The 25833-nt window shown below is 42.0% G+C and overlaps 4 protein-coding genes across 8 annotated transcripts; 3 read left to right on the forward strand and 1 right to left on the reverse strand.

Annotated features, from left to right (window-relative positions):
• Positions 1-22: 22 nt before the first annotated feature.
• LOC115415559 (transcription factor IIIB 90 kDa subunit-like) lies at positions 23-21769 on the reverse strand. 4 transcript variants are annotated; one of them, XM_030129171.1, is made up of 19 exons: positions 21540-21769; positions 20774-20984; positions 12622-12702; positions 12070-12243; positions 11950-11981; positions 11625-11697; positions 4632-4781; positions 4372-4465; positions 3956-4082; positions 3831-3870; positions 3557-3652; positions 3159-3479; positions 2462-2523; positions 1849-1930; positions 1670-1722; positions 1228-1511; positions 1098-1152; positions 429-612; positions 23-348 (listed from the first exon to the last, which is right to left on the reverse strand). In XM_030129171.1, exons 2-19 carry the CDS (start codon positions 20955-20957, stop codon positions 311-313), a joined length of 2130 nt encoding a protein of 709 aa, XP_029985031.1. In that variant the 5' UTR covers positions 20958-20984; positions 21540-21769; the 3' UTR covers positions 23-310. The 4 variants fall into 4 exon arrangements, with proteins under 4 accessions (XP_029985031.1, XP_029985035.1, XP_029985032.1 ...); XM_030129175.1 differs by having other exon boundaries at positions 21512-21769; XM_030129172.1 differs by having other exon boundaries at positions 20774-20987; positions 21505-21769.
• Positions 5628-11414, forward strand: LOC115415563 (BTB/POZ domain-containing protein 6-B-like). 2 transcript variants are annotated; one of them, XM_030129183.1, is made up of 5 exons: positions 5628-5728; positions 7132-7391; positions 7751-7841; positions 9079-9197; positions 9961-10993. In XM_030129183.1, exons 2-5 carry the CDS (start codon positions 7186-7188, stop codon positions 10991-10993), a joined length of 1449 nt encoding a protein of 482 aa, XP_029985043.1. In that variant the 5' UTR covers positions 5628-5728; positions 7132-7185. The 2 variants fall into 2 exon arrangements, with proteins under 2 accessions (XP_029985043.1, XP_029985044.1); XM_030129184.1 differs by lacking the exon at positions 5628-5728 and having other exon boundaries at positions 7186-7391; positions 9961-11414.
• LOC115415555 (uncharacterized) lies at positions 13980-20470 on the forward strand. Its single transcript, XM_030129162.1, has 16 exons — positions 13980-14105; positions 14201-14260; positions 14332-14502; positions 14640-14736; positions 14819-15042; positions 15240-15405; positions 15578-15780; positions 15866-15983; positions 16327-16535; positions 16852-16969; positions 17044-17213; positions 17721-17818; positions 17923-18038; positions 18575-19780; positions 20085-20333; positions 20406-20470. The coding sequence occupies exons 1-16, from the start codon at positions 14004-14006 to the stop codon at positions 20420-20422; spliced, it is 3324 nt and encodes a 1107-aa protein (XP_029985022.1). The 5' UTR covers positions 13980-14003; the 3' UTR covers positions 20423-20470.
• A 157-nt stretch (positions 21770-21926) lies between the features above and the next one.
• Positions 21927-25453, forward strand: xrcc3 (X-ray repair complementing defective repair in Chinese hamster cells 3). Its single transcript, XM_030129193.1, has 6 exons — positions 21927-22159; positions 22568-22900; positions 23404-23558; positions 23862-24074; positions 24260-24297; positions 24725-25453. Exons 1-6 carry the CDS (start codon positions 22105-22107, stop codon positions 24942-24944), a joined length of 1014 nt encoding a protein of 337 aa, XP_029985053.1. The 5' UTR covers positions 21927-22104; the 3' UTR covers positions 24945-25453.
• The last annotated feature ends 380 nt before the right edge of the window (positions 25454-25833 follow it).

Raw genomic sequence — 25833 nt, forward strand, 5'->3', positions numbered from 1 at the left:
CAAATGTTCCCTAACTGTGCTCCAGATGACGTAAAAAACATATTTTTACATCCACACAATGAGTTTAAAGTAAAAACAGTTAATGTTCTTATTTACAGGAAAGTAAACAAACAAACAGCTTGATATTTACAAGTAAAATACAGTTAAAACACCGAAAATACAATAAAACAGTGAAGACATTAAAAGTCTGTACAAAAGTTCAGTGATCAATAACGCAGAGTAAAGATAAGATGACATGGTGTCACGTGTTCATGGTTTGATTGATCAGTGATCAGTCACAGTCTGGAGGTCAAAGGTCAACAGGACGGAGCTAAAAGACCTCTTCTTCATCCACGTCACAGCCGTAATCTGGGAAGTCAGTAATGATTTAGTCAGTCGATAATCAATCAGCCAATCAGTTAAATGTATTAATTAGTTATCAGTCTCACCTCCAATCAGCTGCAGAGCACTCACACACTGGTCCTCCTCCTCCTGAGGCTCTGCCTCTTCTTCCTCTTCCTCCTCCTCATCCACATGGGCGGAGCTTGTCTCTGTTGTGGGATCAGGAGGCGGAGCCTGCACCTCAGAGACCACCTCCTTCACAGGCTCTGTTGTGGAGACGGTGTTCTCTGCCTGAAAGGCAGATAAACAGGCAAACTTATTCTTTTCAGGTGTTTGGATTAAAAGTGGTTTCAGAAACTTCCTCAGTTCAGTCTTTTTTCATTGATCAGAGTCTGGTCATGTAACATCAGAGTAAATCACCAGATCTCCACCCGGACCACATCGGACTGGAGTGGAATCAGAAAGCACCTGTTCTGGATTTGTTTAACCCTTCAAGACCAGATTAAATCAAAATTACATTCTTAAACCTTCACTCATTTGACACATTTATTCTTTTAATGTATTTTAATACTATTTGAGCCTATTTGCCCTTTAGTCAGTGTGTCCATTTGCTTCTTTTAAGTGTAATAATACATGCTTTTACTTGTAATCTTTATATCATGCTTGTAATTAATCAGCTATTTACTTGTCTATTTCAATTAGTCGTATGCCATTATGACATACAGATGAGTAAAGTTGTCTAGCAGTTACAGGATATGTGAGTGAAACCACCTCACCTCTGATGCAGTTTTCTTCTTCTTTGGTGTTGAAGTGGAGATCAGTGGGCGTAGCCTGAAATAGACATGTGTGTTACTTGAGGTCCGATGTCTCTGATTGGCTGTGACTCTGCCCCTTGATTGGTCCTACCTTTTTCCCATGATGCTGGCGGTGGCAGCCAGGCCCCGGTCAGTGTCTCCTCCATTGTTAGTCTTCTGCCGGCGGCGGCGGCGGGTCAGCCGTTTCCGTCCCGCCCCCGTAGGTGTGTCAGAGGTGGAGCTTCCCGTCTCACTTCCTTTCCCGCGACGGTTCAGGTCTCGCAGGACGTCATAGTTGATCTTACTGGAGATCTTCTTCTTCTCTAACATCCTCGCAATGGCCTCACCTGCCGTCGACGCCTCAATCTGCTCTGCCTTCTTCTTGGGTTTTTTGGGCTAAATGGGTAAAAGAGTCAGAGGTCAGAGTTTATCATTGTTATCCAAATAAATTTTATCACGCTGCTAAAAGCTGTGAATGAACCTCTATGACCTGTTTGTCAAAGCAGACACTTGACATTGTCTTTCATATGTGTGATGACTTGGACTGGACTCACCTTCTCCTTGTACGTCCCCTCTTCCTTCTCCTTCTTGATCCGCTCTTCCTTCTCTGAAACAAACATAACATGTCAACACATTGTGATGGCGAGGACAACGATGACTCTGGTTTGTACAGATGTAACCTCGTCTAAACCTCGTGGACTCCTCCATATCTGGGTAAGAAAAGAGGACGTACCTTTCTGTTCTCTAAGATATTCTTCATTCTGTTTCATCCACAGCTCCGTCTTCACCTGAACCTCCCGCTCATTCAGGATGTACTGCACAACAACAGACATTTCACAGTAAAACACACCATTAATTTGTGTATCTAGTTTTCATTTGCATTGAATCACGTATGTAGCATAAATTGTTACCAGAGACCAAAGCATTTACAGCTTGGCTACAGCTATGGTTACAGCTACGGTTTTCAGTACAAATTCAGTCTAACGATCCTTTAACATGACCTCTTACTATTCTGTTCTGAATGCTCATAGTCTCTAGATATTCGGCTCTGTCTCTGAACTATGTCAGATGGAAACATTTCATGTGTCTCATACATTGTTGCTTCAAATTCACATCCTTAAGTCAGATTTATGAGAAATGGGGCCTTCTCAGTACTGTCTTTGTCACAATGGGATGATAATTGTTCACCATGCATTTATAGTCTGAGTAAATATATGATGCCTGTCCCTAGATGGGCTTTTACAGTACAAACTCAACACATAAATTAGACTGTAAAAAAACAAACTGAAGCACAACTGAATGAGCAGAATAACAAAGATTCAGGAGGTGGTGATGGATGAGCAGACCTTTTCAATCTCAAGATCATCAATCCCATCCAAATCCAGCTCTCCTCCATCCGGCTGCTCATCTGAAAAACACAACAACCACCACTTCATCTACTGGCTGACGTAGGGCTGGTGATAACAGATACTTATCATAATATAATGTAATAATATAATGAATACTGTTATAGGGACATAGATTTTAAAGTTTACATTTAAATCCACAAATAACTTTTACATTGTTTTCATCTTGGTATGTCTTTAACATGTAATCATATTAGCCCTAAGATAAAAAGAAACGATGACTGGGTGCCTGTATCACATTAAAGGTGTGGGAGACTTTCGTGATGAATTTTTCATCAAATCTGTAAAACCTCAGTCATAGCCCTAAGTTTCACGAGGCGGCTGTGCGAGTCTCCATTTCCCACAATGCATGTCGCGACAAAAAAATTCTGAAGATGCCCGAGTTACCTCCCGGTTCTGAATGTAAACACATGGGGTTTGTTTATGGTGGATGGCACTTTGAAATTGTTCACCGTAATGCAAGAGATTCAGGTAAGTAATCACAGAAAGACTTAAAGATTTGTGATACTTTGGCTGTGACTGAGGTTTTACAGATTTGATGAAAAATTCATCATGAAAGTCTCCCGCACCTTTAACCTCAACATCCACTGATTGAGAACCATTTATACATTTTACATTTACTGTTCTCGTTCCTTACCTGCTGTTTGGTTGTCTGTCTCTGTGTCCTTCAAAGTGGTGAAGCTCTCCTGGAGATCCAGGCTGGCAGCATTTGTTAATTTCCCCAGAATGGAGACCAGAGGGGCGGTCTGACGAGAAGGCCCCGCCTCTTCAGGCTTAGACCCTGCCTCTCCTTCCTTGCAAATGTCATCTGTCTTCTTGCCTTGCTCTGTCTCCTCCTGTATCACCTGACAAAGGAAGTCCTGGGTCAGGTGCTGAGCGGCAGCCTCTAGCTCGACATCGACACTTCTCCGCTCTTCTGGATCAGAGGTCAAAGACGAGGCATCTTCTTCTTGAGGGTCTGAAATGGAGGAGGTCAAAAGTCACACACAGCAAGGTACAGTTAGCTGTGACAGGTGATCGAGGACCAGTACAGACCAATCTCTTTGGAGTAGGCAGCGTAGACCCCTCTGAGTTTCGGATGATTCCTCTCCAGCTCTGTCTCAATCTCATCTTTATAAGTACTGATTTCACCTGAGACACAGAGACCAGGACCATGAGAGGAGAACCGATAGTCATCTAATAATCTGTAAATTCACCAGACCAGAATAGTTCATGAATAGTCCATGAATAGTCATCAAGTGTCCTAACTAATCCTCTAGAATCCAAGCTGATCCCCTAGTCTTCTCTCAAGTGCCCTCAGTAAACTGACCTTCGACCTCATCCAGCTTCTTGGCCAGCTCCTGCTCCAGCTGCAGATGAAGAGCACAGTAAAATCATTGGTTCACTGTCACATTATCGTCATCTGTTTCAGCCAATCAGAGACAGAGGATCTACCTGCTGCATCTTGACTTTGTGTTGTCCAGCGGTGAAGGAGGGCGGGTCACATTCCTGCTCCAGATCCACACGCATGAACTCATCGATCGTCAGCTGACTAGTGGGTGTGTCCTCAAACTCTGTTAACCTGCAGGATGGATGAATGAGATCCACTGAGATCCACTGTGACCCAGTGAAATCTGCTAGAAACTAATGCAATCTACTAGGATCTGTTGTCATCTAATGTGATCCACAGAGATCTAAAGTAACCTAATGTGATCCACTGGAACTTATTGGGATCCACTACGATCTGCTGAGATGTAATTTGATCTTCTAAGATTCACTGTAAAGTACTGTGTTAATCATTTGTATAAATCAGTTGATCCTGTTTATAGTTGTCCCTTGTATTAAATTAAAAGATTTGGTAGATCTCTCACCTCTTCCTCAGCGTGGCCTGGCAGACTTTGACCACACTGATCACGTCTTTCACCGTTCGATGGAACTTGTGCATTCTGGCTGCAACAAGAAGAGCTGAGGAGATTGTGTAATTAGAGTGATGGTTTGATTTTATTTTTAGGGTCCTAACTGGTCCTCTAGTGTCCTAATTGACCCATCAAGGCTCATAGTTGTGGGTTTACCATGACATTTCTGTTCGATGATGTTACCATGGTGTTGAGAGTGTCGTTGCCATGATTACCTGCTCCACAGAGACCAGAGGGTCGGCGCCCAGTGTGCATCCAATCCCTCTTCATTCTCTGAACGAGACGAAGAGCCGTCATGGAAACTTCATGAGTCTTCACACCGAACTCCAACATGTGCGCAAAACGAGGAATGTACAGACACGGATCTGAGAAGAAAAGGAGGAAGAGATGACATTAAGGACAAAAAACCCCTCTTCATTATTATTCATATACAGCGGTGTTAGGATTTTTTCTAAAGTATGCTATAATGGTTCTTTTGCATTCATTGTAGTTGGAATCATCACTGAAATTGCAGCTGCATCCTCATTTTATTTTTTCCAGATAATCAGAAAGATAGAAAAAATTTACTCAACATGATCTGGAATAAAATGAACTATATAACTATACAAGACAACTAAAATAAACTTAATACTTTAACATAATGTAACAGTTTTTAGTTCTGTACACATTCAGTGAGCATTGTTTTTCCAATGATCAGAATCAGTGGAAGCTAGTCTATAGTGATATAGAACTTTTTTTTGTTATTATTTTATTTGTTTATTTATTTGATGAGGACAGTGCATATCAATGAACACTCAGTACAAATAAAAACAATACTTTGTGTAAATATGCTGGAATTACCTGGGAGCTATTTTCCATCCATAGTCTTCAACATTTAAAAACAGACTAAACATACAAACAAGACAATACAGTGTATACGACACATTACTATATAAAAGTGTACATTATACATTATTAATACAATAAATATAAACCTGCCAAGAAGAATAACTACTGAGATGGAAATTAAATGCTGAGCAGACATCAAAGGTCTTCACAGGTTTGTTACTAAATAAGATTAAAATACAAACGGAAATATGAACATTTAATGATTTAAAAATCCCAAAAAAACTACCAGGATTTAAAATCATACTAGATAAAAACGCGCTTAAATCTGTGTAAACAGTAGGGGGCAGCAGTGTCATCAGCCGGTCTGAGCTGAGTGACACACGAAGAAGAAGAAGCTGCGTGACAGTGCAGGTAAAATGGCGGACAGAGGAGCAAACGACGGCTGGTGTCACAGAGTTTATACCGAAAACAGCTCAGCAAACAGGTAAACACACACCGAAACACGATAGGTTAGGCTGACAGACAAATGTGTTGTTAATTCTATTAGCAAGTCCAGAAAACCGGCGAAGTTAGATGTGAATCTGAGCCCGTTTTGATCCATGGCTAAAGAGTTGGGTCGTCATCCTCATCATCATGTTTAAACTGCTCCGTTTGTCTGTTGTTTCACACCAGAATACACGACCCGAGAGACGGAACCACATTCCATAATTCACAATATACGTTTAGTTCAAAGACCTGGGTCTGTTTTTTGTCCTCGTCTTTGGTCTGACGCTTCTGGATTATATCAAGCCGTTTGCTCGTCTCTGTTTGTTCGTACACGGCGGCGTTTGGCTACTTTTCGCATCCAACATGTCATTTGTGTTTCAGTGAATGAATACAATTAATTTCTACATTTGGTTATTTTCACATGTACCCGAACTAATACTTTTAGCAGTTAACAATTATCGGCGTTGAAAATGTGAATAATTAGAGAAGGGTTGAAACGCATTTATAATATCAATAATAACAACCACCACGATAATAATAAAAAATTAATTAATTAATTAATTATAAATAAATAAATAAATAAAATAGGTTGGCTTAATTTATTACTGCAGCTGACTGACTCTGTCCCCTTCCGGTTGTCCACGAACGTAAACTGATCGCAGCGTGACGTCACGCTGCAGAACGTAGGTACGACCACGTCCCTTTAGGTGAAAACAAAATGAAACTTAAGTCCATTATGTATTTGACAATATAAAGGCATGTCTAATTTGTGCTGGAGTTTATCTAAAATACGACACAATGATGTGCAGTGACACAGCAGTGATTCGTCAATTCAGACACGATCAATAGCAAGAGTAAGTTTTTAACAGTGTTACTAAAATGACAGACATCCTGTACCTCAAAGGTATTCAAATCCGGTCCTCAAGGGCCAGTATCCTGCATGTTTTAGATACGTCCCTCTTCCAGCACACCTGGTTCAATTAATGATCAGCTCATCATCAAGCTCTGCAGAAGCCTAATAATGCAGTAATGGCATCCAGGTGTGCTGGAAAGCGGGAAATATCTAAAACATGATACTGGTCCTCGAGGAGCAGATTTTAATACCCCTGCTGTACATTATATAAATGTAGGATGCTGTTTTTTTTCACTGAAATTTAAATATGTCCATCACAGAACCTTCAGTTCTTCAGCGAGGAGGCTGGGGCTCAAGACCCACATACAGTAGAGAATTTAACAGTTTAAAACATTGAGATATATATTTTAAATTTTCCGCTTCAACACCAAAACCATTCAGTTATGTGTAGATGCTTAACCACTGGATTATGTGTAGAAGTTAAACTCTTATCTGTCAGACTGTTTAATTCTCAGATGTTCATTTTCATTGACGTTTGTGCTGCACAGAAAGCAGTCATCATGCTGTGAGGCTGTGGCCACACCCACTGTGTGAGGAGGAAGATGGCAGCACAGCTGTTTCCCACGTCCCTCCCCCACAGTGACGACGAGGCGGCGGCGGCCAAAAAGAGCTTCATCCAGATCAATGAGCCACAGCCCGTCACCGCCACCAACGACGTTACCGCTGGAGACGCACCACCTAATGCCAACAACAACAACGGAGATGAGAGAGATGGCTGGGCAGTGACGCACCCAACGCTACGAGAGAGGTGAGGACCACTCTGACTTATTATTGAAATCTATCTTTCTGCATGTTTACAGGGACAAATGCAGATAATAAAAAAATAGGATAAGACGTGAAATTAAACTCAGCATCACAAGTCAAGGATATTTTTTGGGATGCCAACGCCTATCCTTTTGGAAAAGTGTGTCATTTTGAGATAAAAAACAGGTCATCTACAGGACAAGGTTAGAGGGTTTTGGGGGGATGTAAATGGACAATTTAAATTTTGTTTGTAAAAATGTGTGGGAATCCTGTGTGATAAATCAGCCCCAGGTAGGGCTGATTTATTAAACCTGTGCTTCATGTACAAACAGAACATTTTCATGCATGTGTTACGTTCTGCAGGAACGCTCTGATGTTCAACAACGAGCAGATGGCTGACGTCCACTTCATAGTCGGACCTCCAGGAGAAACACAGAAAGTCCCCGCTCATAAGGTACCATACAGTTGAACGTAATGCTGAACACACACATAAGGCCTCTAATATAAAGTAGGATTAAAGAGTTATCAAGCTATCTTCTGGTTCAGCTCAGGATTTTCAGTGTCTCAAGGTGTTTACTTCTTACCAGGTAAATCTCCATGGTAGCAGACAATGAAAACCTAACCTGCTCTGGAGGAGCCTTTGATTTTTCCTTTGTGATACAGACTAATACATAGAATGTGTAAACAAGGGGATTAAAGCACTAAATAGTTTGACTTGATAATATTTGACAGTGACTCTATTTAATGCTTTGTCTTTTTATATTTTTCTTCTTCTCAGACTGTTTAGTTGCACTGAAACTGAAATAATATGGTTCAAACTTTTAGCTTGTATTGTATTAATCCCTCATATGGGTTAAATGCCTCGTGCAATGTGGATATTTTGCAAATCCGACATGTCATTCTTATATTGGAGCCTCTCATTCATATTTCAACTGTGTTTTGAGTTGAAAAAGGTCAAGATTTTTGAAAAACTACTGTAACTCTTGTGTATGCATGTCATTAGGGAAGATGAAGCTTAGAAAATGATGGTGGTGTCTGTGGGTGCTTTGTTTAGCAAATCTGCTCCTGAAACATCATAAATAGGTCCTATATGTGTACAAGTCCGTGTATGACCTGCAGTAGGTTGAGGTCATGTGCAGCGTGTAGCAGATGTACAATATAAAGAACACGCTTCGACAAACCAACTCTTAATTTTATAAATGAAAGTAGCATTGCTGCTTAATGTCATGTGAGACTAAAGCCTACATCTGCTGTGTCCATAGATTAAAGTTGGTCAGAAATAACTAATTGTCTAGGCATTTGTATGAGTTTGTCATTTCTGCATGTGCAGATATTTTGGAAAATGATGGTCATATACACAGAGAAAAATAAATATCAAAAACATCCATATCAGTGAGGATGTGACATAACATTACATTGTGTTCCTCTGATAAGAAAGTTGGTTGATCTTGATCGGGCTATGTTTGTGATTGGTTGCCTGGCACCAAATTCCCTCAGAAAACCTAGATTGACAGAGCAAATTGAAAACCACTATAAACTTAATTGTGACAGTAGAATGTTTTGTTTAGTCAGGTTAGGAGACAAAAAGGGTTGGTGGGTCTGTTGGACTTGGATCTGTGCATAGTACGAGTTTCAGGTTTCGAATTCCCATTAAAATAATTAGGTTTATTTAACTGTGGTTTATGTTGCAGTACGTCTTGGCTGTGGGGAGCTCGGTGTTCGGAGCCATGTTCTATGGGGATCTGGCTGAGGGTCAGTCTGAGATCCACATACCTGATGTGGAACCAGCTGCCTTTCTCATCCTGTTGAAGTAAGTCACTGATTGATGTTCTCAAACAACATTCTGGCCACCACCTTTTCATAAAAAGGGCTTCATGAACCCAGACTCAGTTGGAGTCTCATCCTTAGTTTTAACACCTTCAGTCGTCCTTATTGTTATGACATGTTCACAATCATCCAGATTCAACACTGAAGCAAGTAACAGTTGTAGGTTTCAGAGTTTGACAAATCAGAGACATGAGGAAATAGTTTGTGTTCATGTGTTCGGTGTTAACAGGTTCAGTGCAATGTCCTGTTCCTGTTTCATATGTCCTTTATGTTCTTATGGAGCAGACAGAGTTCATCAACAGCTTTCATTTGATTAAGGGCTGCTGTTTCATATGCTCTATTGTTTATTTTTCACTTTCTGCTTTGGTCTTCTAAATGGATGTAGACAAATGATGAAGGCAACAGGACAGTAAACATGAAAGAATCTGAACAGGAAGAGTTCAAATAAGAAAATAATCTAATGTAATGATGTACAGTCTGGTTAGTTTAATCCTTACTGAAGTTAAGGCCTCAGAGAATAATGACTGTATGGTGATATGAAATTACAGTGACAATAGATTTGAATCATGTTGTCCAGATCTTATTTGATTATGTTCATGATTAACAGTTTGTCAGATTAACTCAAAATGTAATGAGCCATTGACTTGTTCATGATCCTGATAAAACAGTCTGTCTCCAGATGTTGTATGAACAGAACATATATGTTGTATGGAAATTGTATGACATGCATGCTTTTTGTTCCTCAGATACATGTATAGTGATGAGATCGAGCTAGAGGCTGACACCGTGTTGGCGACGCTCTATGCTGCTAAGAAGTACATCGTCCCAGCTCTGGCGAAGGCCTGTGTGTCATTTCTGGAGACGAGTTTGGAGGCAAAGAACGCCTGCGTCCTCCTGTCCCAGAGCCGCCTGTTTGAGGAGCCTGAGCTGACGACACGCTGCTGGGAGGTGATTGATGCCCAGGCCGAGCTCGCACTGCGCTCTGACGGTTTTTGCGAGATCGACCTGCCCACGCTGGAGATCATCCTGCAGCGGGAGACATTGAACATTCGCGAGGCCGTCATTTTCCAGGCAGTGTTGAGCTGGGCGGCGGCTGAGTGTCGGCGGCAGGGTATGGCCGTGACGCCTCGGAACCAGAGGGCCGTGCTGGGGAAGGCTCTGTACCTGGTCCGGATCCCCACCATGACGCTGCAGGAGTTTGCTGATGGTGTGGCACAGTCAGATGTTCTGACACTCGACGAGACTCATAATGTCTTCCTGTGGTTTACGGCCACCGTCAAACCCAGACTGGAGTTCCCTCTGGGGAAACGGGCCGGCCTGGTGCCTCAGAAATGCCACCGCTTCCAGTCCTCAGCATACCGCAGTAACCAGTGGCGCTACAGGGGGCGTTGTGACAGCATCCAGTTTGCCGTGGACCGGCGGATCTTCATGGCTGGACTAGGCCTGTATGGGTCAAGCGGTGGGAAGGCCGAGTACAGCGTTCGGATTGAACTGAAGCGGCAGGGGACTGTTCTAGCCCAGAACCTCACCAAGTTCTTGTCTGACGGCTCAAGCAGCACATTCCCCGTGTGGTTTGAACACCCGGTCCAGGTGGAGCAGGACACCTTCTACACGGTCAGCGCGGTCCTGGATGGGAACGAGCTCAGTTATTTTGGACAGGAGGGCATGACAGAGGTGCAGTGTGGGAGAGTAACATTCCAGTTCCAGTGTTCATCAGACAGTACCAATGGGACCGGGGTGCAGGGAGGACAGATACCGGAGCTGGTCTTCTACTGCTGAATCAGGACCTGATGGACTCATGGAGCCAGAAGTGGTCATAGTGACCTGGAATGTGATGCTGTTAGGTGAATGTGATTCCTGAACATTAATGTGGAACTAAACCCTCTGTTCTGTGATGCACTGCTGGTTTGAACCTTCTGTGGGTTTATTAACGTCTGTCGTCGAGTTTAAATTTATGTCATCAGATCAATCAGTTGATCAACAATCAGTGGGATCAGCTACACACCTGGATTATCAGTTAAAGAAACCTAAGACTGAAATTGAAAATATAATTTATTGTCAGCTCAGCCTAAACCTGACAGATTGTCGATAAAATCAACTTGGTTTTGGTTTTCCTCCAGTGTTAATGGTTCGTGTTGTAGGAGAATTAAATGTCTGCACAATATGGGACCTTTAATAAACTATGCTTTTATAAATCATATGTAATGTCATTCATTCTTTTATCCTCAATAGATGACTTTACTCAAATTAAAAAGGAAAAACTCAACCTGAACTAAACTACATTCACTTATGCAGTTGTAGAAAAACTTGAACTATGTGATTTAAATGTACAGCATTTGACTACAATGATCTAAATCAGAAGATTGAACTAATAACAGGTTTAGAATGGGTGGAGTTAAAGTGTCCTCACCGATGGCGGGGGCGTTGATGCACAGCTCTCGGGCCAACAGCAGGAATGTCTTCCCCAGGATGTAAACGTTCACCTGAAACACAGAGCAACTTCAGTCTGTTTCTACTGTGGAGTCTGACAAAAATCAAAGGACTACAGAGATTTAGACTTCACACAGCATTAATTTAGTCTTTCATCTTATGAGGCTTTCCTCATAAAATCCAGGAAAAATTTCAACCAACACTAAAATTAAACAAACTCAACTAAAACTAGACAATTCAGCTAAATAAAAGTAAACTGAAATCAAAACGTAAAACACATTTTTCAGTACTTTTCTTAGTCTTACCTGCAGCAAGTCACTCAGGTCCAACAACATGTCTTGGACCAAATTAAGGAAAACCAGCTGGAGGGTCAAAGGTCAGACTCTCACATACACATTCACACAGATTAGTAGTTGCTAGGATACGTGGTGTCCCCTCAGTCCGACAGACCAGGTAGAGACAGGCAGCGATGACATTTTCAGTCTTCCGCCCACGGGTCAGATGTTTACTGACCACCATCTTGAAGAAGTTGAATGCTGTGTCCAGGCAGTGTTGGTTCAGCTGTAACTGACTACCCAGGTTCTGGATCTGACGTTTTCCTAGAACCAAGACCACAGGTCAATTCATGGTTTAACAAGTCCACTAACACAGGTCAACACATGTTTTTACTAATCCTCAAACATGAGTCAATGTCAAGTTTAACTAGTCCACAACTTCGGGTCACCATACGATTTAACAAATTCAAAAACATGGATGAGGACATAATTTAGTCTACAAAAGTGTGGTTTAACTATTCGAGTAGCATGGGTTGATATTTGGTTTAACTATTCTACTAACATGGTTCAATTTGTGTTGTAACTAGTCCACAAAACCTGGGTCAGTGTGTGCTTTAACTAGTCCACTAACACAGGTCAGTGTGGTTTAACTAGTAGAGAAACCCAGATCAACACTGGTTTTCTGATCTGCACTTTACTCACCACTTTGCAGGGTCTGGGCTCTGGACTCTTTGCCCACCCCCGTGTGGAAACCAGACCCAAGAACGGGAGCTTTAACTGGACCTGCAGAGACAGAACCAGGATCAGTAGCATATTAGTCTTTTACACTGTTTTATTTCATTATATATAAACACTCAGATTCAGGACCTCTGACTGTAATCAGCTGCAATCAGCTCCAGGTGAGTCTGAGGCTCTGTTGCCATGACAATCAGGTGATTAGCCCACCTGGGAACAAAGGGTTCTTTCTTTAAACAGAGCAGACAGTTTCCTACTGTGTGTTTGAATTCTTCAATATGACTACTGTTTTCATGATGGGGTGAGTCCATCAACAACTCATTTACACAATTCACCATATAGACAACCCTGCACCTCCACCAATGAAAAGTACAACTGACCTCAGAACACACGACAGCTTCAAGAGTGTAGAGTCTCTGAAAGGAGCTCTGACTTTAGCCATTTGGGAACAGAATCAGCTCTCACATTGACTGAAAACAGGCAGGTTTTTAAATATTTTTTCTGATAATAAAATATGGATTTTATAGATCCATTGTTGTCAACAACAATGAGACAAAATGTGGTTTTTACTTAGATCATCCTAAGTATATGTTTGTATATATTACTCTGTTATATTAGTTGTAATCCGTACCTCAGGTATCTAATTGTTTTTCATATTTGCTGTTGTATCTGAACAGACTGGAGTCACTAGTTTGTTTTTCTTGTTGCAGACTCTTGTTTACTTGCTGCAGACTCCTGCAGACAGTTCAGGCTGACAGTGTGAAAGGTGAACTGTTTTTTTGTCTGGTTTTAGAAGTGTTTTTACATTGTGTTTGAGTTGTTGTGGTGTTTGACTCAGATGACCTGTGTTGTCAGATAACCAGGAGGTGGTGGTGTCAGTGTGTCGGGATCGTTACCTGTGGATCCAGGTGTCATCAAAACAGACACCACGATTTGAGGCTGTCTGTGAGTTCGGTTATTGAGACTATCTAACTACAACAGCCTCCAGTGACATTGCATTGATCCACCTGTCTGTTGACTTGTCAATAGTTGAAAATGGTGTCCACATCATCAGTGAACAGCTTGCTTCACGCTGCGGTTATACCATCAGCAGCTTTAAGACGGATGGCATCATCACCTTCAGAGCTTCATACTACTCCTGCTTCACCCACAACCAGGTAGCTCTGCCCTTCCTCCATCACCCGCTCAGGTGTTCTGGGAACAGGTACACAGCTGAGAATAGGAGATGTTCATGTTTTAAAACGGAGCTGAGGGAGGTTAAAGCCAAAACTCACCTGGCTTGAAGTCTTTAAAGGGGTTTGTTTTTTCAGAATGATGAGGTTTTCACCTTCAGATTTAATGTGGTTGTGATGAACGGTGGTGGCGGATGGAGCCGACATCCTGTTTCGGCAATATGTTCAGGTCTGAACTGGATTCACAGAGAGATCACGTGTGAGGAGGATTACATGGAGGTAATGTTATTGTCGCATTAATGAAATAAATGTGCTCCTGTCTCCTGGAGGGCAAAGCTGAACTGCCTGAATGTGGGTTTCTTTATGTGGTCCAGGTGAATGTGGACAGAGAGTCTACCTGTGGAGGACAGGTGTGGCGATCGGCCTTATCGAAGGTAACCTTTGGTGAACAGGTCCATGGTGGAGCAGTCCTACAGGGTTTTCTAACCTATTGTGTGGTGTTCAGGTTCAGCAGAAAGCGAGCTCCATCTATCAGCTGATGTTCTTGCAGTCTGATGGTCAGGTGAACTTGGTGTCCATCGACGAGGCTGAAAAACAAGGCTACAGCCTGAGCTCCTCAGCAAACAGGGTGGTTCTACGATCTCAGCACAGAGGACCACACACCGAGCTGCAAACAGTGGGTCAACAGCAACTACAATGTTCAGGATGCAAAAAAAAAACTTCACGCAAATTTCATGTTTTTCTAGATATTTCATCTCATTGCATCTCATCTCTGTGTTGTGCTTTATATAAACACTGATTTTTTTGTTCCAGGTGGACGGCATCCCTGTTGAGGTGGTCCGAGTGTCTCTTGTCTTCAGACAGAAGCTGATGCTGTTGATGATCGACTTATCCATTGCGTGTACACTCAGTATGTTCCCCACACAGCTCAACACGTTAAAGCTGGTTTTGCTAATGATGATTATGATGATAATGGTGATGGTGGTCCTCAGATCCGGGTTCCTTTGATGGTGCCTGGCTGCTCTGGGACATCCCACAGGTCTTTACCCCTCTGGTTGGTGAAGGAGCTGTGTTTGAGAGTCGTAGCTTCAGTGTAGGGGTGGAAGGTGTCCTGCTGGATGAGTCCACCGCCACTGCCAGAGGGTTCAACCTGGTCCAACAAGGAGACCTGGTCCGGATTGCAGTTCCTTTTGGGGCAGAGGGCGGACACAGGAAGGTGTGGCCAAGATTTTGTTACACAAGTCTATCTTTAATTCAATCCAGACTAGAAGAATATAGGATGTTCTGGGTTTGGTCACTTTCATCTCATTGTATTCTTTTTTTTTTTTTTTTTTTTTTTTTAATATTGGTCTGGATCAGGTCATGGTATAAGTGACACAAACCAAACTCATCACTTTCTTCATGTCTCTGCAGAGCCTGGTGGTGAACAACATGTACAAAGAGACATACATGATCTTCCTGCAGTATGAACATGTGTTCTCACTGCACTTCAAAGACAGCAGCAGCGTTGATACCAGACATCGAATGTACAGAGCGATTGAAACACCACTGATCTGTAGACCAGTATTCACCATAGACAGTGAGTCCACCAGAGACCACAGATGAGTTTAATGAGGATTTAACAACTACAGACTGGTTTAAAGACCAATATACTGTTTGAAAGTTCTCTACATACTGATACAGAGTTTCTCTTAAGTGATTAGATAAATCTGTTAAGTGTTTCTGTATAAAAATGTTCCTCTTCTCCTCAGAGACGCTCAGTGAGGACCAGATGTTCAGTGTCTACCTTGGGAATGTTCCTGCAGATGTGGTTTTAGATGAGGTCTGGATTAACGGTAAGCCACTGCAGGCATTAGCAAGCAGCAAGCGCAGTCTCAATCCAGTCATTCACGTTAACGGCAGCCGAGGCTTTGAACTCAGGGTTCCCTTTGAGGACAACGCTGTGCAGAGAATGGTGAGTCTCGACCAGTCCAGGGTCTGATGAATAACTGTTCAACAGGTTGGATTTTACCTCACCTGGGTCACCTGTGTCTTTTCAGTACCTGGGTGAAGGTGTGGCGTTGTACTCCATAGAGGTGAACTTTACTTTGACCATCATGCCTCAGAGAGACTCGTACTTCCATCACACGTTCATCACTGCACACGTCCACAATGCATGTAAGTCATCAACCACTTCAGGTAAAAGATGGGCCAGATGGGCATTGAAATGCATCCTGGGATGTGTAGTTAAACATACATCTTAATATTTATTGAATCTCTCTTTGTGGATCTAAAAAACAAACACCAAAACTCAGCTATAAATGTACATTTGTCTGATCAGTAACAGACTTATTAATCTGTATTTATATATAAAATGCTTCATTAAAATGTAATTTGCTGAACTAACATGATTAGCAAATATTTAATCACAGCAGCACTTTATGACCAATCAAACCAGTGTTCCTTTGGTTTGTTTAATGTAGCTCCAGCCCATTTTAAAATGTGAACTCTGTGGTTAAAGTTCCTCCAGAAATCACTGCTCAGTGTTGGGATGGTGGCATCTCATTCCTGATTGTCTCGCCACTCCGGGGGCAAAGTCTCTGGGAAGTCGGTGTTGGTCTTGAGCCTCTGACATCACAGTTAGCGGCCCAGAGAGGGTACAGCCTCCACAGCGATGGACATCGAACCATTCTGGATGTCCCTGTGCTCTCCATTGGATACACCTACGAGGTAGGGTCCACTGATGGTCTGACACACAGGATGTACTCCAATGGAATAATCACCAGCAAATTTAAAAGATAATTTTACAGGTGTACTGAACAATAGTTTGTGAGAGTAAAGTAACATTTATTACCAAAATGTGTAATGTAAAGGCACATTGGACTTGACCTTTGACCTTGGGCCACCAAAATCCTTCCTCTTCCTGAGTCTGTGTGAATGTTTAAAGATATTGTGTTAAACTGGTCTGAGATGTCACATTTTAAACATAGTGTGGACACATCTAAATATCAGCTCCTCTAGGTTAGGTCTCACTCTTTGTTTTCAGGACATAAACCTGTATCACTTTTATGGGACATTTGAACTTGTTCTCAGAGACTCCAAATCTCTGGAGGTTAAGGCGTCCACTTCAAAACGCTGCCCCTTTAAAACCCAGGACATGATCGGTAAGTACTGAGGTCAGAGGTCAACCAGGGGGGTTAAATTTCTCTTAGAGTTACAGCACCCCTTGTGGTGTCAGTGTGCTCTGCAGATGGGACCATGACAGCGGTGACCACACTGGCCTCCACCTGGCCCACAGTGCATCCCGGCAGAACCAGACTGCTGGACACCACCTGTGGACCCAAACAGACTGATGGAGCCCGGGTCCTATTCCAGTTCAAAGTGGACACTTGTGGGACCAGATCCATGGTAGGAAACAGATAAACCTCTAATAATCTGTCATGTGGGACGTTAGGACAAGCAAGTTTTACTGGTTTTAAATCCAATATGGATTGGTTTTTCCTGTGGAATTGCTTCTAATTTTTTTTTTTTTTGGCCTTACAATAGTGAAGGTTATTGACAAAATGGTTATGGAAAAAGAAGCAAAGAACTTCATGGAATAGATGCAGCAAGATAAAAACAAAATAAAAGACATAAGATTTCCTTTATAGTAACTATCTGATTCAAAGTGGAAACAATTTTCACCAGTGATACCATAGTTAGTTTAGACTTCACACACCAGAGTAGTTGACCAGAAGTATACGGCTCCATAGTAAATGAACTCCAACCTAGATTTAGTGTTAAAGTTACCATACTTGAGGTTAGTGAGGTTTACTTTGGTGTGGTCTTTACACCAGACAGAGCTCACACACACACACACACACACACACCAGGTTTTCTGTTACTGATGTATTACTAACTGAAGATGTGCCACAGGTCGGGGAATCGTATGTGGTTTATGAGAATGAGATCATCAGTGACCGACAGCTGGTTGCAGACGGACCAAACTTCATCTCCAGGGATTCCAAGTTCAGGTAAGAAAATGTTTCAGACCCTGGGACTTCTGGTCTTTGATAAACCACATCACTGTCAGGATTTCAGCAGATGACCCTAACGTGTAGTTTGTATTTATGAACAGGCTGACGATGAGATGTTTCTACCCACTCAGTACAGTTAACAGACTGTCTATAGACCGGATCGTCACATCAGACACTCCTGGATTCGGTTCTGTCCAAGCCTTCGAGGGCCTTAAAGGTCAAACAGTTTTTGACAAAGATCGCAGTTTGATTTGAATCAGTTATTCAGTTGTAAACACAGAGGTTTCTGTTCCAAATTTTACAACATTTCACTTTCTTTTTTTTTTTTGTCTTTTACACCACTGCCTCCCACAAAACTCTAACTTCTGTTCAGGTTTACTATTATCTACTAATATACAAGCTAAAGCTAAACACTGTGTGGTAAGAGATACAAGTAGATCTGCTGTTTTTGTTAAGAATAGCTCACTGGTCACCACAATATCTTCAGTTCATTATGAAACTATGAAAGGTCAAAGTAGATCAATAATGGGCCGTTATGCATCATTTTCTCATTTTTGTGTGTTTCCATTTTATTTGGTGAAATTAATAGCTTTGAGTCACCAGTTTCATTTCACCATTATATGGAAGGTAATATTCCAACATATTTTGAAGAAATAATCTTGATAATAAATAAAATCTCAGTATTTCCTTACATTACTTCACATCCCCACCTCTCTGTATCAAGTCCTAAACCTTGTACAACTGTTTCTACAGATCCATCAGATAAACGTCCTACAGCTGAATGTTCACATGGGGGTTCTGGTCAGACCATTAGGAACCTAATCAATCCAGTCCATCAGGATCCCGAGACTGGACTCAGACCTCAGACCAAACTTGGACCAATTCATTTCACCACAGTTCCAGGAGATCACGAACTGCTATCTTCCCAAACCTCAGACTTCTATCCGACCATCAGAGCCCAACCAGACCCTCAGCAAGTCTCAACTCGCCCAGACCCTGTGATGTCTCAGAATGAAGACAAACTTGTATTTAGATCTCCAATTGAGCACCACCTTCCTGGTCCTCCTCCCAGATACAACCAGGTCTCAAACATCAAGACACCAAACTTCAGCTCTGTAGACGGACTCAAGGACCTGGCCTCTGGCTTGAGTGCTTCAGGCAGGATTCCTGATGGTACAGGTCCAGAAGAGGTCCAGACTCTGCAGGGGTTGAGCAGTTTAGGGAGTAATGTTTGGCAGTCTGGACAGAGTAATGTTAAACAAAGTGGTCCACCAAATAGAAACACTCAGAGCCCGAGTCAGGAACTAGAGGCCAGGCTGGCTCTGAGTCTTTACGGGTTGTCAGTAGGTCAAATGGAAATGCCCCAGGGCTTGTATCAACCTGAAACATCTGCACTTTACCCAGTCCTTCCACCATCTGATCATTACAGTCTGGATCACACCAAGACCATCACACCACACATGATGCGAGACAAGAAGGACAGTCCTGATGTCACAGAAGAAACTACATCAAAAACCACCAACTCTGATTCACATGGAGATGCACCAGAGTCTGTTAGGAAAGACCTGAACTCTAACAGCCAGCATAAAAACTTGGAAAGGACAGGGTCCATCAACAGCACCATTAAGACAAATCAGCAAGGGCTACAGAACAGACAAGGTCTAAGCATCAGAGTTAAACCCCCTAGCAAGTTTAGGTCTTTAGGTAGACACCATGTGAACTGGAACCCACACAGTCTCAGTCCAACTCAGTACAAGACTGGTCCCACAATGGCAATCTGGACATCCCAACAGCCATCAGACCACATAGGACAGGAACATGACCTAGACAGGTCAGGTCTGCCTACACTGATGGAGGATCACACAGAACCACAAGAGTCAACAGGGGTCCTGATCCAGAAACTGGTCAGGCCCAGCCCTCAGCCTGAAAGAGGGCAGGAAAGAAATGTCCAGCAAACAGGTATGACCAAAAATCCACACAGACAGATCCATCAGAGTTTTTATCGGCTGGCTCAGAAACAAAACTGCAGGTGTTTTTAGCTAAATGTAAAGACTCATTCTGAGATAGTCCACATCCCAGTTTCTGAGATGCAGTTAAACAACATCCTTGGTTCCATCAGTCCATAACCCAGTCTCTAAGACACAATTAAACCATATCCCAGTCTCTGAGACACAGTTAAACCACATCCTGGGCTCCATCAGTCATAACCCAGTCTCTGAGTTTCTGTTCTCTGTGTGATTCTGACTTTAATTTATGTTTTCAGTATCTCACATCAGAGTCAGACCTGCTCCTAGTTTCCTAGGGCGACAAATCCCTGACTGGCCCAGACACCTGAACCAGCAGAACCTTGATCAGGTGACTGCAGTGAAAACCAGCCGGACATCCAAGCTCAGCTCCAATGTTCTGATGCCTCAAATGGCTCTAGGTGATACAGGGTCAGGTGTGCAGTCCGTGACAAGGTCTGACTCTGGTGAACTGCATCTAACCAGTGCTCACAACGGCATCAGGAGAGGTAAACACACCAGAGACCAGAATTGATCACCGAGCTGTTGTTTTGTGGTCTAATGTTTGTTGTTCGTTTCAGGTGAACAGAGCAGCTGACAACACAACCCGCTGTGATTTGATCAATAAAGCTTCAGTTTGTCTGCATTCACTTTGGATTTACTGTTTACTGCAATGTTTCTGAGACTGAATCTGTGACACAAACGTCCAGCTTAAAGGCACAGTTCAGATTTGCTTAAAAAATGCACTTCCTTCAAACTGATGTTTAATCTTCCTTCAAAGTGATGTTTAATCTTATTGATTTTCTAAACTACAGCTGCATTTTGTGGCTCTAAATGAGGCAGAGGTTCTTTATCACCTTAAAACAGTACATTATGGGGCTTTACAGTGTACTTGAGACCAGAATTGTACATTTAGCTCCAGGTCTGAACTATGACCCTGAGCACTCACCTTCAGAGGATACAAACTGTCCGACAGCAGATGAAACTCCACCACTGCCTTCCACAAACTGGACCTCAGACACGATGATGTTGTCCTCCAAGACTGAGCCACAGCCAGTGCACACAGCACTTCCCCGGGCCTGGTCCAGGTCTATATCTGACCCACCACAGGTCCGGCACACACCAGGACTCATGGTGCTGGAGTCAAACGTCACAGTGGCCTGAGAGATGACGGATGACAGGAGGCAGCGGTTAACAGGATGGCAGGGGTGGATTAGTGTGTTTAGTTAGAGAAACCAAATGGATTGACAAGCTGAAAAATGTCGAATAAAGGAATGCATGACGCACAATATAATATAATTTACTAAACTGTTGTTAAATAAAAGTGTAGTGGCATTTAACACTAGACAAAAAACAAACTAAGCTGATTTTACTAACATTCCGTTTGGTTCAGGTTAGGTTGGTCATTTGAGTTCGTATTTATTGTCAGTGGCATAACTATATTATTCACAAGTACTTTTAGTTAACTATAACAAACCTAATACACTTTACTAACCTCGGTAAAGTTTTGTAAAGTCAGTAATATTAAATAAATTCACTAACATTTAATGAACATGTAATAAACTCCCTTTTACTGTGAAGTGATAGGTCCAAACAGAATCCGCAGTTTGTTCGGGTTAAATGTTTCTGTAATTCATGCATTCACTCTGTTTCATTGGATGATCACAGCATATTTAACTGTATTTACCCGAGAGACACAAAGCAGCAGAACCCACCTACAGAGGAACCGGTCCGATTGGAGCCGGGTGGACAAATAGAAACAGTAGAATAGGTCTGATTCGTCGGCTAGATTATAAATTGATCGTCATGTTTGCTATTTTTTCATTTGAACTATTCATATATGAACTGACCACATACAACAAAAATGATTATTGATCAGTGGCCTCGGATCAGTCTTCGATTTAAACTACTTTGTTTTCTTCCTGTGGCGCACGGACATGACGTCATTCGATCGTCGCGTGCCAGTGTGGGTTATTCGTAAAAAAGTTTCAGATTTGGCTCAAAAACTGACTCCTGTGCGCCATATACAGAGACTTCAAAACAATGTTGTATATGATAATTATCTATACATCTACATTATCAAATATATATACAGATACATGAGCTGGTTTACGTTTACATCGGGGGCTGGACCCCCAAGCTTCCGCATAAAATGGATTCACCCGGCGCCACTTGATGACGTTGGCATTTAACGCGGTAAATGTAGTTATCCTGGTAGACTGAAGTAGAGAGAAATGTGAAATACAGGTGACAGTAAAGCAGCAGGTTCGGAGCTCAGCGATGGACTGGGATCAGCTGGACCTCCACCCAAGAGTCAAAGCGGCGGTCCGGAGAGGTAACTGTCCGATGAAGTCCATCATAATTTACTACAGTCCACAGCTCGGGTCACTTTATTTATTGTTTTGTTTATTATTTTCCTCCGTTCTTGTTCTTGTGTAGTTGACAAATTGTTGAGTAAGCCAGTCTAAAGAAATGAACGGACACACAAATTATCGATTCATTCAAAGTTCACTTTAAAAAGAACTTGGGAATCATCTCTATGTGGAAATAAATCTCAAAACACTGGCGTCTTCAATACTGTGTCCATCTTCCTGAATCCACTAACATCAACTGATTTATTAGATTTATTGTCGTTATTATTACATTTATTACCAGGTCAGGTCTCATCTGTCTGGTGCTATAAGTATGCTATATTATTGTAGTATTTAGATTTTTTCTTATATTTTCCATGTTTCATTTACAGCTCAGATCTCATCCATCAGCTCTGTCCTGGTCCTGTCCAGTCCGGTCCTGCAGACACGCACCGGTTTGTCTTGTTCTGATGTTCAACAGCTTCTCATTGTGGCCGCTGCTGCCTGCAGAGGAACTCCTCCAATCCAGGCTGTCCTGCTGAAGACAGGTCCAGGTCCCAGGCTCAGTCTAGGTTGTCCGGTTCTGGACCGGCTGCTGAGAGGTGGTCTGCATTCAGGGGGCATCAGTGAATTGTCAGGACAGAGTGGAGCTGGGAAGACCCAGCTGGGCCTGCAGCTCTGTCTGAGTGTACAGTACCCAGAGGAGTATGGAGGGCTGGGATCAGGTCAGTGAAGGCATCAAGTCCACCAATGCAACATATACATGCATAAATACAGACTCCACATCAGTTCTGTATGAGTCTACAATACCCAGAGGGGTACAGAGGGTTTGGTCAGTTAACGCACCACGTACATGTATGCCTCACATCAGGTCAGTAAAATCATATGCTGTACACAATATTCCCCAAATCAAGTCTGTGAATGCATCATTTACATACATAAACCACATCAGTTGTGTCTGAGTGTACAGTATCAAAAACAGTACAGCGGGCTGTGCTTCAGGCCAATGAACGAATCGTAACAGGCCAGTAAACACACCACAGACACATACACAGAAACGTTACATCTCAGGGCTCAGTTTTCAATAAAGGTTTGAGTTTCAGATCTGAGGGTTTCAGGATAAGTTTCAGTTTGTCAAACCTGCTCTTTGGACTAGGCGCCAGGACCTAAATCAGAGGAAGAAAATGAAGGCAATCCACAGTTGTTGATCACATTTTGGTGTGTGTAGGAGCAGTATTCATCTCTACTGAGGACTCGTTTCCTGTCCGACGTCTACAGCAACTGATCTCAGAGCAGCCATGTCTGCGCTCAGATGTCCCTCCATCTGTCATCAGCAGTCTGAAGTTCAGTGACAACATTTACATTGAACACACTGCTGACCTAGTAAGTCTGAAGACCTGAACACACCTGAACATACACCTTGTTTGGTTTTGTCATCTTTGTCTTGCACCTTGATGTTTTTTTATGTGGATTTTGTGTTGGTCTCGGATGTAGTTTTCATGTTGTTGCATCTTTCATATGTTTTCATTTTGTTTTAGTCTCACTGTGTCCACACCTGCTCTGGTTAAACTTTGATTAAAGGTGTAGATTCTTCTTGAGTTTGTTTTCAGTCTCTACACATCTCTGGGTCAAACTCTTCTCTTTTACTAATATCCTGAATCCACCTGTCCTGCGGACTGTCCTCAGGTGTCACTGCAGACCTGTGTGTCCCGTCGGGTCCCCCTCCTGCTGTCGCGTGGTCTGGTTCGTTTCCTGGTTGTGGACTCAGTGGCAGCTCTCTTCAGGTCAGAGTTTGAGGCCTCTGATTGGTTGGAGAGGAATAAACAGCTTCTGACCCTCTCATCCTGTCTGCACCACCTGAGTCATGAGTTCAACATACCTGTGCTCTGCATCAACCAGGTACCAATCACCCGTCTTCACCTTCATCCTGTTTGCAGAGCTTCATCTTTATTAGTTTTCATATGCATGAGTGCAACTCTTCGAATTTTCAATTACAAATCTCCACTTTCCAATTTCTTCTGAGTTTACCTCCTGTAATTAGTCTGATTTATGTGAACTTGTAGTTACCTTCATGTCTGTTTCAGGTGACTGATGTTTTCAACGACTCAGAGCACACTTTGGGGTAAATTCTGAATAGTTTTTCTTGGTTTATCTGAGAACACTTTAACAAGTTGGAAGGTTCTTTCATAAATTAATATTAAACTGAGAACTAATTAAATTATCAACCTATGTTACACTGAAATCAATACACATTATTTGACATTCCACATTGTGAAATTTGTTTTTCAAGATAAATACTTTTGTTTTAAACAATTCTGCTTTTTGCAACACATCCCATAAAAATGTAAGCATAAAGCATTTACCACAGTGTAATGTTTCCATTTCTTTTTCTCTACACTTCATGGACTGAGGATTCCAAGTGTTTCGGGTTCATTTAGTCTTGTCCCTCTTAAAACTAATCTCAAACAGTTTGGACTCTTTGTTGTCACACTTTGTGTTTCCACAGTCCACATTTACACATTCTCTCATTTGTTCTGGTCTTGACCCAGTCCTCTAAGGTCCAGCGTGTCTCCGGCTCTGGGTTTGGCCTGGTCCAATCAGGTGATGGTTCGGTTGATGATGCGCCGTCTCCAGGGGACAGTTGCCCGTGAAGACCAGAGCAGCACCCTCCGCAGGCTGGAGGTGGTGTTTGCACCTCATGTGGCCTCAGGGGGATGTGACGCAGCTGTATGGAGGGAGGGCGTCTGCGGAGTGCATGATGGGAAATGATGCAAATAGTACCAGAACTGGTAATCGATCAATCCTCCACAGGTTAATTATCAACGATTTGTTACTGATGATCAGTCTGAGTGTTCAGAACAAAATCTGAATTCTCTGTTGTTTGATGAATCCTTTCTGGTTTGTAACACTAAATTGAATCTTTGAAACTAATCCATATTTTAAGACTAACAATCAATGCATTAATCGAGAAAGTAATCAACTTTGACAGTAACTATTAGTTACAACCTTAATGATGAATGCTTTGGTATATTTGATATATGAATATGAAGCTGGTAAGTTTCAGTGTTGTTTTTATGTCTGTCTTCTTGAGATAAACCAATGTATTTATTTGTAGAACTGATTGAAGTTCAAATATTTTGTATATTTCTCCTTTTCCTTTCTTACTGGATTTTCATTAAATGTATATTGTTTTATTATGTTCAAAATGTGTCAGTTAAGATGTAGTATATTTATATAAAGATATTAAAACAATATTTGGGCTGATATATATTTACAGTAAAAAAAAAAAATAATTTTGGTGTCAAATTTAAAAACCTTCAATTTGTTTTATTTTTGCTTGTAAATTTGATTTATAATCTGTCTGAAAATGGTATTTAAATTTTCTCTCAGATTCTTTAATTTTCCTCGTTAAACCCAAATGACTTGTGTTTGATTCGCATGGGTTTTCTGGCGGTATTTTGTCTTTATTGGTCATATGTTTTATATCAATTATTATGATGAGAACATCCGACAGTAGTTTGAGCCTGTACAGATGCTCATGCGCCGTTCGGTCAAAAACAGGAGGTGTGAGTGATGTCTTTCAAAATAAGATACACGCATCAGAAAAGAGGAAACTGCTCGGTGTCAGAGAAGCGGTTCATGTGGCGATACTCCAAAA

Source organism: Sphaeramia orbicularis, chromosome 24, assembly GCF_902148855.1.
Source record: "Sphaeramia orbicularis chromosome 24, fSphaOr1.1, whole genome shotgun sequence".
Classification (NCBI taxonomy): domain Eukaryota; kingdom Metazoa; phylum Chordata; class Actinopteri; order Kurtiformes; family Apogonidae; genus Sphaeramia; species Sphaeramia orbicularis.